At 33.6% G+C, this 13157-nt stretch overlaps 1 protein-coding gene and 1 long non-coding RNA gene across 2 annotated transcripts; both read right to left on the bottom strand.

The window, feature by feature from the left end:
* Nucleotides 1–2873: 2873 nt before the first annotated feature.
* On the bottom strand, nucleotides 2874–4044 carry LOC113731068 (uncharacterized). Its single transcript, XR_011841139.1, has 2 exons — nucleotides 3901–4044; nucleotides 2874–3654 (listed from the first exon to the last, which is right to left on the bottom strand). It is a non-coding gene; the product is annotated as an uncharacterized lncRNA (long non-coding RNA).
* A 5282-nt stretch (nucleotides 4045–9326) lies between these two features.
* On the bottom strand, nucleotides 9327–13157 carry LOC113728682 (uncharacterized). Its single transcript, XM_072077432.1, has 3 exons — nucleotides 11793–13157; nucleotides 10416–10878; nucleotides 9327–10318 (listed from the first exon to the last, which is right to left on the bottom strand). The coding sequence occupies exons 2-3, from the start codon at nucleotides 10864–10866 to the stop codon at nucleotides 9327–9329; spliced, it is 1443 nt and encodes a 480-aa protein (XP_071933533.1). The 5' UTR covers nucleotides 10867–10878; nucleotides 11793–13157.

Genomic DNA, 13157 nt, shown 5'->3' on the forward strand with positions numbered 1-13157 from the left:
CACGGGTAGACCCGAATTCGACCCGTTTCTTTTCGGGTTCATCGGGTTCAATCCCGATTCTGACCTAAACCTGCAAAATCTCAACCAAAATCCATTAATTTCGTGTTAGTTTTGTATCGTGTTTTCAGACCATGTCAGAAATTGCCACCCCTACCGATAATCCTAAGTGAAAATGTTGTGAGATCCACTGGATAATCTTCCTTGCGTTGGCTACCTTGGTAATTCCATAATGGCTAGTTTGGGGTTAAGGATAGAAAAGAAAATAAAAGAAATCTCAAGTCATGAGAGAAAATAAAGGGTTAAAAAAGAAGATAAGATATTTTAACATTATTTGAGAGTTATAAAAAGAATGTGATGACTTGGATACGAATATTATTAAAATTTTGGATTAATCTTCTATGCATTGACAATGTATATATTTTTCACCATTAAATGCATGACACATAATTCGAATTTGAATTTAAAATTTCATCCAAATCAGGTCGTATATTTGGGGGGAGGGGGGGAAGAGACTTTTGAAGCTACAGTTGTAAATCTGTCCAATTCCAGGCCTTTCCACTCTTTTCTATCAAAGAAACTCGCAAGCAAAGGAAAAGTTCAGATTTCTCTCCCTTTTTCTTCTTTTCATATCATATCCAAGCTCCCAAACAAACTGTGAGACCTCATAGTCTTGGAGACAACTCTGGGATCACGTGGTACCCTTTTCTTTATAGGATCACTCGATACTGGTGTTTCCATGCCATGTTGTTTGCATCCGCTGATGGAGTCGATACAATTGTCTCCAATCATCATATCGATTGTATGTAACATTAGAATAAGCCGGTGACAGAAAAAAAAGGTTAAATAAGCCTTAATCTAACAAATATAATAACCCCTGTACTTATACCTTCTTTCACTTTACTATTGCAACTCCATTTATCATCGCCTTCTTTTATACCTTTTTATATAGAGGTGTTAAGCACAATTTAATTATGTTAATCACAATTTATGTTTATCAAATGTGCTCATTAATAAGTGGAACTGAGTATGCAATAGATTTTGAATGAATTTAAATGAATATCTAATTAAACCCATTTAATGAACGGGTAATGGGTGGGCTGATTCCGTTTATCCATTTATACTCATTTTAAAATAATTATATATTTAAACTCAAATTTTAGTAGGTGTTAAGCAAAAAAGTTTGAATTTCCTACCAATCTAATGATAATAAAATGTAATTATTTATTGTAAAACAACATGCAAATTTTTTATTTTTTTTTTAAAAAGAGTAGAATTTCAAGTGAATCATAAGTGGATAATTGGGTATACTCATATCCATTTATTGAATAAGTATAAATGGATTGACTCATTTTGACATATTTATTAAATGAGTATAAATGGTTTTATCCAATTATACTCATTGCTCAATTATAATCCATTCAAATATGTTATAATCACCCATTTTGACACATCTACTTTTGTATCTTGAGGGTCAAAAGTGCCATTTAGTCTCTTTCTTTTCATTTTCTCTTATCGGTTCCTTTTTTTTTTTTTTTTTGGTTTTTATCTTTCCTTTCCTTTCTTTTAGAATAACTGATGGTGAGATTTTTTGTCCCAAAAATACTAAAATATTCACCGAAGTCCTCTTTAATACTTAGTGTTAGTACAACATTTTACGAGTTTGCTTCACTTACCAAGTGAAAATCAAATGTATAGCAAAAGGAAACAAAAAACTACCATTCAATATTCATTCGTACCACGCTCCATAGCAGCCAGGTATAGTTTAAGAAACAAATTTCTTAAAGCAAAGTACATCTTGCCTTGGCCATGATCATGACCTCTCGCTCCTGCAATATATCGGGCCTTATTATGGAAAAATTAAATCCACATACATATTCCCGTGGTTCAATTCACGTTGCCTAAATTTTGATGAAGTTTAGTAGGAATTTCACATTCACATTCACATTATAAACGACGTCAACCATTTATAGTGATTACCCGTCTTGATCCTCTCACTCCTCTTCCAACTTCCAAGCATGATTAAATAAGTTCACCATATAGTACTATGATATATATACCTAACTGTAGAAAAAAGGCAGGCACAGTAGCAGGTTTTGTGTCTGTCATTTGTAAGCCGTACGGGTTTCTATTCTCCGTACCACTCACATATAGGCTATAGCACGGCATGTGTCTGGTCAATGATGCCATTCCATAAACAGATGTCACATCCAAGAATTTGCAATAAGCATGACGTACGCAGAATTTTTGTAAAAAAAAAAAGATATTATAATGATTTGATAAAAAAATAATTAAAAAATATGTTCATGTAAAATATAAAATTTTTTTGAAAAAAAAAAGTGCAATCCAAACAGAGCCAATTTGCAAACGCTCGGAGGTGCAATATTAGCCTAGACTTACAAGATTTTGTTTATAGATTTCAGGAATAACTAAATATTTATTGTAGTAAACATGCAACTAAAGATTCATTTTTTGGACTCATCCAATGGTATAAAATTATGCATAAGAGTACAATATTTATTTTTTTATTTTTTTTGTCAAATATTTATATTTTAATTAACATATACATTTGGCAAATAATTTGTACACAATCAAACTGTCAAATGAATATTTTGTGGACTTGTAATTCACATAAAATGGACATGTAAAAAAAAGTTAAATATTAATAAATACCATTTTCTTACCCAAAAAAAAAGCAAATTACATTTAGTAGAAAGGAAAAAAATAACATCATGTAATATATTTTAGTTTAAAGTTCATCATTGTGGAAATAGAAAGGACAACTGTAAAAATTTCAACAATTCTGATGGCCAATTGCGAGGCTAGAAGATAGACTACCAAAATTCAGTGGAGGCAAGAGTGAGATAATATTATAATTCTTAAAATTTTTATAAGCTATATTAGCCAGCCTATTCTTCTTTTTTCCGAAACGGAATAAGCCCACACACACCCAAACAATGAGAGACACGCAGCAATCTAAAGCCTTGCTTGGATTGAAGGTTTTCGTCGGAAAATATTATCGTTTTCCGTGATCACATTTCCCTATCACCTTTTTCCCTCACATATATCAAATCGCTACAGTAATTTTTCCATGAAAAATGACGGAAAATGCAATCCAAACACAACCTAAGCCAGCTTATTTTTTTTACCACGCAAGTTAAGCCAGCTTATTCGATCATGCACTTGAAGGTTACAACTGAAGAGTTCCAGGTCTACTACATACTAGTACCTAGCTACATCAGTCGTCATACATACATGCATGCATATATACATACATATATGTATGTATGTGTGTATATTAGCACGAGGACGATGATGATGGTATGATTACATAGTTATATACGTACTAGTTAACAGTACATGTCGGATTCTGGTTTGTCAACTCCATCTACGTTCCTCAGCCAATAAGTAGCGTCACCAAAAGAAGCTGCGCCGTTTGGAACGTCCTCCATTACCCTTTCGTGGCCTTGAGGATAGTATATCCCGCTACGAGGATGCGGCACCCACCAAGACGGCTTCTCCGGCTTCTTCATCATCTGTCTAGCTCCAAGTCCAACACATTCTCTGTGTTTGTTGCTTCGTAGGTTCTGCCATTCTGGCTGTCTCTCGTACGTTGCCCAGCTGCTGGTCGCCAATCCTGCTGCTTGCTGCATGTAACTGAAACAATATGCCAGGAAGCATGTGAAAATCAAAATCAACGCACACTAACAACTACTGATATAAATGGGAGGAAACCAATTTTGTTCTTTTCTTTTAGAGAAAGAAAAGAACATTGGAGAGCTGTATATAGGTTTCTTTCGAGTCGTTTCTAGTTTGTAATGAGTTAAACGAGTTAAATACATATATATATGTATTTTCCGACTGCTTCAAAGACATATCCTACTACTGTATATAAGCTCTGACCTAAGTTGTAATTTCTTGTTCATCCCAACCACTCTAGCCATGGCTCTTTAGATAAATATATAGATAGCTGATAACTGACACGGGAAGAGAGTGAGTGATCGATCAACAATAATAATGCAGCACCTGACTTTTGACGATGAATGCCTGATTAATTCACAAGAACACCATAATATATACCCAACCAACCCAAGTGGAGGCTAGCGAATAAACAAGCCATTTTCTCAGTGCTATGATCAAAGTGGAATCAATTCCCTAGAAAGTAGTAACTTACCTCTGGTGAAGGTTTAGGAAACTTTCACATCAATAAAGCAAAAGTAACAAAAACTCAGACAATATCATTCTTACAATCTGGCCTGACCAATCTGTGGTTCTTAACGTCCGCTAAGTTAAAGTAGAAATCACAAGTACAAAATATTGTAAAATTTTCTGTTATGGGATACCCGCCAAAAATGCAAAAATTTTGGATGTGGTGCTGACTCCGGGATAAAAATGCTCCAAGTATCTACACCAGCACTACTTGGTAGGCACAAATTAATCTCATCCGAAAATGAATGCGTCAAGAATAATAATGGGTCTCTTTAGAAGGTGTGTTTTTTATGTGTTTGTATAAAATTTTATTGTAAATTATTGTAGAATCAGTAAAAAAATTTTTGTGTATTTGAGAGTTGAGAAAAACATTTTTTCTTTTTCTTTTCTTTTTTCCTTTCTTCTTCCTCCATCCCTCTAATTTACTGTAGAGGGAAGAGAGAGGGAAGAAAGTAAGAAAGGAAAAATAAAAAATCGCTAGCGTTGGTGTCGACGCCGGTGGAGGTAGCAACTTAGAGCAGCAGATGGTGGAAACGGTGGTAGAGGGAGGTGTGGAGAGGAAGCAAAGGAAATAAAGGAAACTTATTTTTTTGTATGTGTTTGAGTATTTGATGAGTATATTTAAAAAATTTTGACAAGGTTTTTAAAATTAGTATAGTTAAAATTATTTAAAAAACGTGTAAAAAGAAAACTCAAATAAAAAACCTCCACCTTCCAAACAGATGCTCTGCATCATATATCAGATCTGATTAGAACTCACGCGGCTACGACAAGTCCTCTTTATTCGCTGCAATTTATTGTCAGTCATAAGAGAAGTTCTTCAGGTAGATTTTTTCTGGTGATTGACCAGCAACAATTTGGTTGGTAAATTGTACATCGATCTAACTTATTGCAGTACCACATATTTAGTCATAATTAAGGATGGCAACGGAGCGGGGTTAGTCCTAATTAAGGATGGCAACGGGTTCCCCCGCCCCGTCCCGCTTCACCTGCGGGGTCAGTAAAAATTTGTTATATAATTTTATTATAGTTAAATTTTAACAAATAATCAAATACTGAAATATTAACACATCACCAAATTATTATTCATTGTAATTTTACAATTGAATCTTATAAAAAAATCAAACAAAAGCTATTTGAATACAATCCAACATGATGAAATAAATACAACTAAATTAGTCAAGTTTTCACTTTTGGTACAAATACAATCACTAATTCATTATTGTGCTTGTGCTTTTTTTGTGAGAAAAAAATGTTATTGTATTAAGTATAATTAGGGATTTAGTATAAATGTATTAATAAATTTAGTATAACTAATTAATAATTTATATTGGTATACATATATAATTATTAGTATAATTGATAATATCAATTATATCAATTATATTACATATATTAATATATATAGTGTGTTTAGATTGTAAATTATGTGAGATAATTTTGTGAAAAAATACTGTAGCATTTTTTGATATGATGTATGTGAGATAAAAGAATGATTGAAAAATGTGTTGATGATACAAACAAATCAATATATCTAAATATGGCATAAATAAGGTGAAATAATGAACAATCCAAACACTATCATAAATTTGTAACTAATTAAATTATATATTATATACATATATATTTTTTAAAGTAGGTGGCCCACTCCCCCGCCCCGTTTACAAGCCCCCGCCCGGGGGGGGGGGGGTTCCTCCCGGCCCGTCCCGTTAGGCCCCCGCCATCCTCAGTCCTAATGGTAATATGGGATGGTAAGCTCTTCACCAGGCTAAATATTGTGGACAATCGATTATTATGCCTATTGATTACACATGTAGGTAGCGGCGGTATGTTGTGTGGCGCGCGCCTATAGGTTCGCACAGCATAGGTGATGACTGATTGGACACAAGCACGTTGCACGCAACCGAGTGAACGATTGCGGTTCGACTTCCATGTTATTTTCCTGTTCAAATTTTAATTTTTTACTCTAGACCTTTAGACGACAGGTCTTTGAATTTTATTTTTGGAAACTTTTAATCTAAAGTATAAAAATCATCTATTTTTGTCTTTAAATTTTAGATACTTTAGACATTAAAATATGAAATCTACCTCGTGGAACTTGTCAAAACTAACGTAATAGTCGGCGAGCGATGTTCGAAATTTAAGAAGGAAAAAATGATCCTTTTAAAACTTTTAAATTATTTCAATTAATTTAATTTAATTCTCCTCCATTTCTGTTCACTTTTGGGTAAAAAGCATAATTCAACGAAACAATCATACTCTTTCCCTCCCTTTCCCTTCCTATCAGGGTTCGCCGTCGCGGATCTCGGTCGCGTCGCGGACTCGGTTGTTCCACATCCGTCGCGACATATCGGATGAATATCGGGTGATACATGCATTATAGCATATAAAAATTTTCAAAAAATCTGAAAAAATTACTAAAAATAGAAAATACCATAAAAAGCACAATTATCAACTTAAATTTACTAAATACCTACATTATCATATATAGTTACTAATTATTAAATAAAATAATGCTGTCATTACCATAAAGGCCTATAACATTAGCAATAAATGATTTTAGAATAAAGTGTACGTTCTGATTCTATTTTATATGAGATAAAAAAGTATACATAAAAATAAAATCATCATATGTTACATAATACAATACATAAAAATAAAATCATCATATGTTACATAATACAATACAAATCTCAGTACACAAAGGAAGTAGCGGTGTTTAGTTTAATACAATAAAAAAATAAATACCTATCAAATAATATTATGAAATGCAAAAACATAAAGAAGCAAGCATTTTCACCATTTTCACCCTATATTGATCCACTGCAGTGCCCAGATGATTGATCTCAATTTCCTAAAATATAAAATAATAAATATCACTGAAATATTAAAATTAATGAATTATGTACAACTCTTAAATTCTATCAAAAACAAAGTAAAAATTTACATACCTATTAGTACCATGTAAAATGACGAGGAGGTTCAAAATCATGCTCATCTTCCGACCGATTAGAGTAAGAATATGGCATTTGCATTTGATTTTCTTCATGTGAATGGGAAGAAATATATGAACCATATTGTTCATCTCTTAAGTTTGATGACGCACTAGATGAACCATGATTAAAATGTGGCAATGGTGGTGGATTTGATCCAAATTCGTCACCTCTATGGTAGTAACTGAACCCTCGATAGTGCAAACTATCATTGGTGCTACTGGATGAACCATAGTTGTGTCCATAATAACCAATGCTACGTGAATCAAATGCAGATTCGTCATGATGTATTCCAGTTGGCCGATTATAATATCCACCAGTAGAAACACTAGTGGACCTTTGAAGATGGCTAGGTCCACCATATGATCCAGTAGAAACACTAGTGGACCTCTGAAGATGGCTAGGTCCACCATATGATCCGTATTCAGAGCAATAAGAAGTAGAGCCTGCAAGTGATCGCTCAAATTCATGTCCTGACCACCTAGTACCCAAACTTTTACCAGAATCATAGACTCCATATGAATGACCTATATTTAAATCTTGCATGTGCTCATGAAATTCAGAATATCTCCTAGAATTTGAGTTGTAAGAAGAGTCACCTTCACTTGAAAATTCAGTTATTTTGCTCAAATATTGCCGCTGTGCTTCTATACCAGGACGATATCCATGATCAGTGTCTTGAGTAGCATAATAGTTATCATCTCCTTGACCCCATGACATGCCATCAGTATATTGGCTATCATGATAGTTACCACCACTACCACTACCATAAACATTTTTTGGTTGAGAATGTCTCATGTTCGCTCCTCCATCATCATCATCATTACTGCTGTCATCTTTTTCACTGCTAGAACTTTTGGTAGAGGAAGATGAAATGGATTTTGATATAACTTTTTTCTTCCCAGTACCCTTGCTTTTGCTCGTAGATGCTCGGTCCTTATGTTTCTTTTTCATACCAGTTATGAATTGGGACAAAGGCATATCATTATCATGATCACTGTCATGACTTTGTTCTCTCCCTTCACTTTCACTGATGGCCTTATCCAACCAACTCAAATCATTTTCATGAATCAATGACGGCTCATTTTCTCGGACCCACTCATCTAATATATCATTTTCATCAAAAATGTGATTTAAATCAATTGGATCATAAAAATCATCAGTGTCATTTTTGTACATCAAATTCTTCACTCTAAGCCGCATGTTGTAGTGCACGAATACCAACTTGTGCAACTTTTCAATTGCCAATCGATTTCGAAGTTTTGTATGTATCAAAGACCACGTACTCCAATTTCTTTCACAGCCAGATGATGTACAAGTTTGACTTAGAACTTTAATTGCAATATTTCTTAAATTAGGAGCTTCTTCACCATACATATTCCACCATTCAGCTATTAAAAACATATAACGTAAAAAAAATACAATTTTAGTTATGCAGATATAATCAGTATCATTACAATAATACTAATGCATAATATAATTTAAAGAACAAAATCATAGTTATGAACCTGGTAAAGATGCAGCTACTGCCTTAATTGCAAGTGCACTTCCAAACTCTCCAATTTTGTTCACGAATGTATTTATCTAAGAATATTATAGAGTTAGAATATTAATAATTTTCTTAAATTTATACAGTAATGCAAGTTAATAAACAATAGCTATTTTTTGTACCTCGTTCATTGCTTTTGCTTGCACTTCTAAATTTGGTTCAAGCCTTTTGATTACTTCTTTCAATCCCCTTCTAACTTCAGACGTGTTAAATTCACAAGTGCTGGAATATTGAAGAGCGGGATTTAAGAAATAGGCTGAGCCAATGACATAAAAAAAACCAAGTGAGTAAATTTTTAACACAAAATAATTTGTTTAAAAGAAATATTTATTTATAATTGTCAAATGCTTATTACCTGTTGAATGCAAGTTTCGATGTAACTGCCTATACCATCTGTCATCAATGACATCCCAATACTTTTCATAGTCTTTCACTGCACTTTGGATTGCCATTTTAGCCCTATCCATTGCCTCATATATGATGGGTAGTGTGGGTTTTTTATCCTGATCAATCACTTTTAAAACTTTCACTAGCGGCTCCATGATTGCACATACCCGTCGTACCTTTTTCCAAAATCTTTATGACAAAATCAAGTCAGACACTTCAGCAGCTTCTTCCCTTCTTTTAGAACTGCTATTATACTCCTGCCACTCATTTGAAGTACACATTCGTTTCAATTCGGTAGAATGACGAAGAAGACTTTCCATTGCAATGAACTCGGTAGCATATCTTGTTATGCCGGGTCGCAATAACTCTCTATGATTTGTATATGTCTTCATTAGGTTGACCACTTTGTCACTATTGTATATAAAACTGGTAATTCTCTTACCTTGTTTGATAGCATCCTTTATTGACTTCATCTGACCAATGTCTTCTAGCATCAAATCAATGCAATGTGCAGCACATGGTGACCAAAACAAATGCTTCCTTTTCTTCATCAGTTGCTCTCCGGCTGCCTTCATGCTAGATTCGCTATCAGTGACAATTTGTACAATATTTTGTTCTCCAATGGAATCCACAACTTTATCCATTAAGGATAAGACAAAGTTTGCAGTCTTTACCTTGTTTGTACGATCGATAGAGCTGTGGTATATCATGTCTCTATCACAGTACACCATGAAATTAATGATTGGATGCTTTGTCCGAGTACTCCACCCATCACACATGATTGTGCACCCATATGTTTTCCATTTATGTTTAATGGAACTAATGTATTGGTCAACATCTGTCATCTCCTCATTCAAATATTCACCTCCAATTTGTTTACCTGTTGGCCCTCTAATTCCAGTTTCAGCACTAGCAATTGTGTCAATCATCGATTGATAATAAGGACCACTATCAGCTGCATGAAATGGTATGGCATTAAAATGAAAAAATTTTGCAACTGCCTTACCAACTTTTTTGGTATTTTCTTTGGAAAACAAACTTTTTATTGACTTATTTTTTGAGGGAAACATGTATGGATCAACTCCTTTTGGCCCCAAAACTCCTTCCTTGAGTTTAAAACTCTGTGACAAAGCTCTTTTATTTCTAGAGGACAATAGATTCGGCATACTTGAACTGGTACTCCCTGCAATATAGCACATAAAAGATTATAATTTGTTTATTAAATAAGTCTTGTAATCTAAAAATGTTATATTAATTATTAGATATTTCTACATACATACCAGATGTAAAATCCATAGTTGGCTGACCTCCAGATATAGAATGCCTACGTTGCTCTTCCATAAATCTCATGTATCTACTTTCTTCCATAGCTCGCTTATATTGCTTTCTTTCCAAAACTTCCATTTCTTCTTCATTAAGCTCGAAAACATTATCATCTTCATCATCCTCATTTTCATTTAGTAGATTGATGGACGAAAGCAATGATTCTTTTTTCTTTTGTGTTGCAGCTCTTGCATTCTTACCTTCATTCAAGTGTTTCTTTAAAAGCTCGCTTACATCTCTTGGAGCTGCCGGACATGCCTCTACTTGTCCTGCTACATGTCCAATATGTTGTTTCATTCTTGTAATTCCTCCGTGTACAATTTTACCACAATAATTACACTTTGCAACCTTTCTGTCATTACCAACTGGAGTAGCATAATCCCAACCAATGTCTTGATTTGGAGCCATTTTATACTGTCCCTACATTAATTAAATAATTGTAGATGTGATGTTAAACATATCAATATGCATTATTTAGATAATAATAAAATTATTTTTTATTATCTAAATATATTAAATTTTTTCTAATCAAGTTTAATTATGCAAGGTAATATGCATTTTTAGATAATAATAAAATTATTTTATATTATCTAAATATATTAAATTTTTTCTAGTCAAGTTTAATTATGCACGGTATGATGCATTATTCAGACAATAATAAAGTTATTTGAAAATTATCTAAGTATATTAAATTTTTTCTAATCAAGTTTAATTATGCAAATCAATATGCATTATTTAGATAATAATAAATTTTTTTATTATCTAAATATGTTAAATTTTTTCTAATCAAGTTTAATTATGCAAGGTAATATGCATTATTTAGATAATAATAAAATTATTTTTTTATTATCTAAATATATTAAATTTTTTCTAATCAAGTTTAATTATGCAAGGTAATTTGCATTATTTCGATAATAATAAAATTTTTTTATTATCTAAATATATTAAATTTTTTCTAATCAAGTTTAATTATGCCAGGTAATTTATACTTTGACAATTTGCCCAATTCAATTTTTTGTTTAACTAACTGCAACAAACTATTTTTTTTAACTTTTTCTAATTAATTTACCTAAAATCATTTTAACCAACATAATTGAGATACATGAAAATAAATAAATTACATTTATGATCATTAAAATGTATCCAAATAATCACTACATATTTTCTAACTAAAATTTAGATAAGAGACTACTAATACAAATTAATCATATACTTAATAATATGTAAAAAATGTCAAAATGCATTACTTAAATTTACAAATACCTAAATATCATATCTGAATGTTAAATTAAAAAAATTAAAATTGATAAGTTATTTTGAAAGAAGATGCGGACCTTTTGACTGACGCTTGGGTTTAAGATGAGGAGCCTAATCTCTTAATTACTCGGACCAAAGCTGGACTTTACGTGCTTCTAATTTTTCCTTCAATTTTTCCCCATGGCTGGCTTCGGTACAAAAGCCCATCTTCTGTTCAGTGCACCGCACCTCACTGGAGTCTTCCTTCAGTTTTAGCCATTTCTTCCTTTGACTTTTCCCTTCATTTTTTTCCCCAATTTCCGTTTCTCACCTTTTCACCTCACGGCCACATAATGTGGAAATTGAAGAGCAGCCGTCACCTTTACTCTTTCTTTTGCTTTCCCTTTCTATAATTGAAGAGCCGGCTCATTGAACTCTTATTTTGTTTTCCAATGGAAATTTCTGCCGGCCGTCAACAGATGTGAGCCGCAGCCAGCCGTCAACAGATGTGAGAAATTGAAGAGCCGGCCGTCACTTTCTCTTTCTTTTGCTTTCCCTTTCTATAATTGAAGAGCCGGCTCATTGAACAATATTTTGTTCTCCAATGGAAATTTCAGCCGGCCGTCAACAAATGTGAGCTGCAGCCACACGTCAACAGATGTGAGCCGGACGATGACAGATATGAACCGCAGCCGGATGATGAAGAAATTGAAGAACCAATCGATTTGTTTCTCCAGCCGGCCGTCACTTTTAATCTGGAGTGAAGCTGATGGATTACGGAGGAATTGCTGGTATGGTTCTCTTTATCCCCACTTTTCCCTAAAGCTTGTCTTTGTGGCTGAAAAATGAAAAAATAAAGCAGGGGAAAAGACTGCAACAATCGTGTGGAGTCTGTGGACCACCTTTGGTAATTGTAGTTTTGTTTGGTTTTGTAAAGGCTCTGCAACAGCCATAGCTAGTTGTGGTCTGATGCCATTTGTGTCCTTTGATGCCTTTTGTGTCCTTTCGTGTCGGTTCCTTTTTTGTTTAGTTTTGGGTTCCCAGTTGCTATTTAACTTATTTACTGGTACATATCCGAGTCGAATCCGAGAATTTGGCCGTTATCTTGCTACACGGTGCTAATTCGGAGGATATCGGCTGATTCGGAGCGATTCAAATCGGATATGGTGTAATCGGTGTTTCGGGTATCGGTATCGGAACGGCAGGTGCCGTTCCGGTTATGACTCGGCCGAGTCATAACGGACTCGGCCGAGTTGGCGAACCATGCTTCCTATCCTTTCCTACCCTTCCTCAAAAATCAATTTAATCAACAAAAATGAAATCATTCCAATTCCCTCTCAGTTTCCTTTCCCTCCCATTTCCTCTATCCAAACGGTGCCTTAATAATAGATTTACTTGCACCTTGGTCTTTAAACTTTATTTTTTTAGATAATTTACCCTTTAAAGTATGAACTTTGTCCTAC

This window comes from Coffea arabica, chromosome 2e, assembly GCF_036785885.1.
Source record: "Coffea arabica cultivar ET-39 chromosome 2e, Coffea Arabica ET-39 HiFi, whole genome shotgun sequence".
In the NCBI taxonomy this organism is placed as follows: Eukaryota; Viridiplantae; Streptophyta; class Magnoliopsida; order Gentianales; family Rubiaceae; genus Coffea; species Coffea arabica.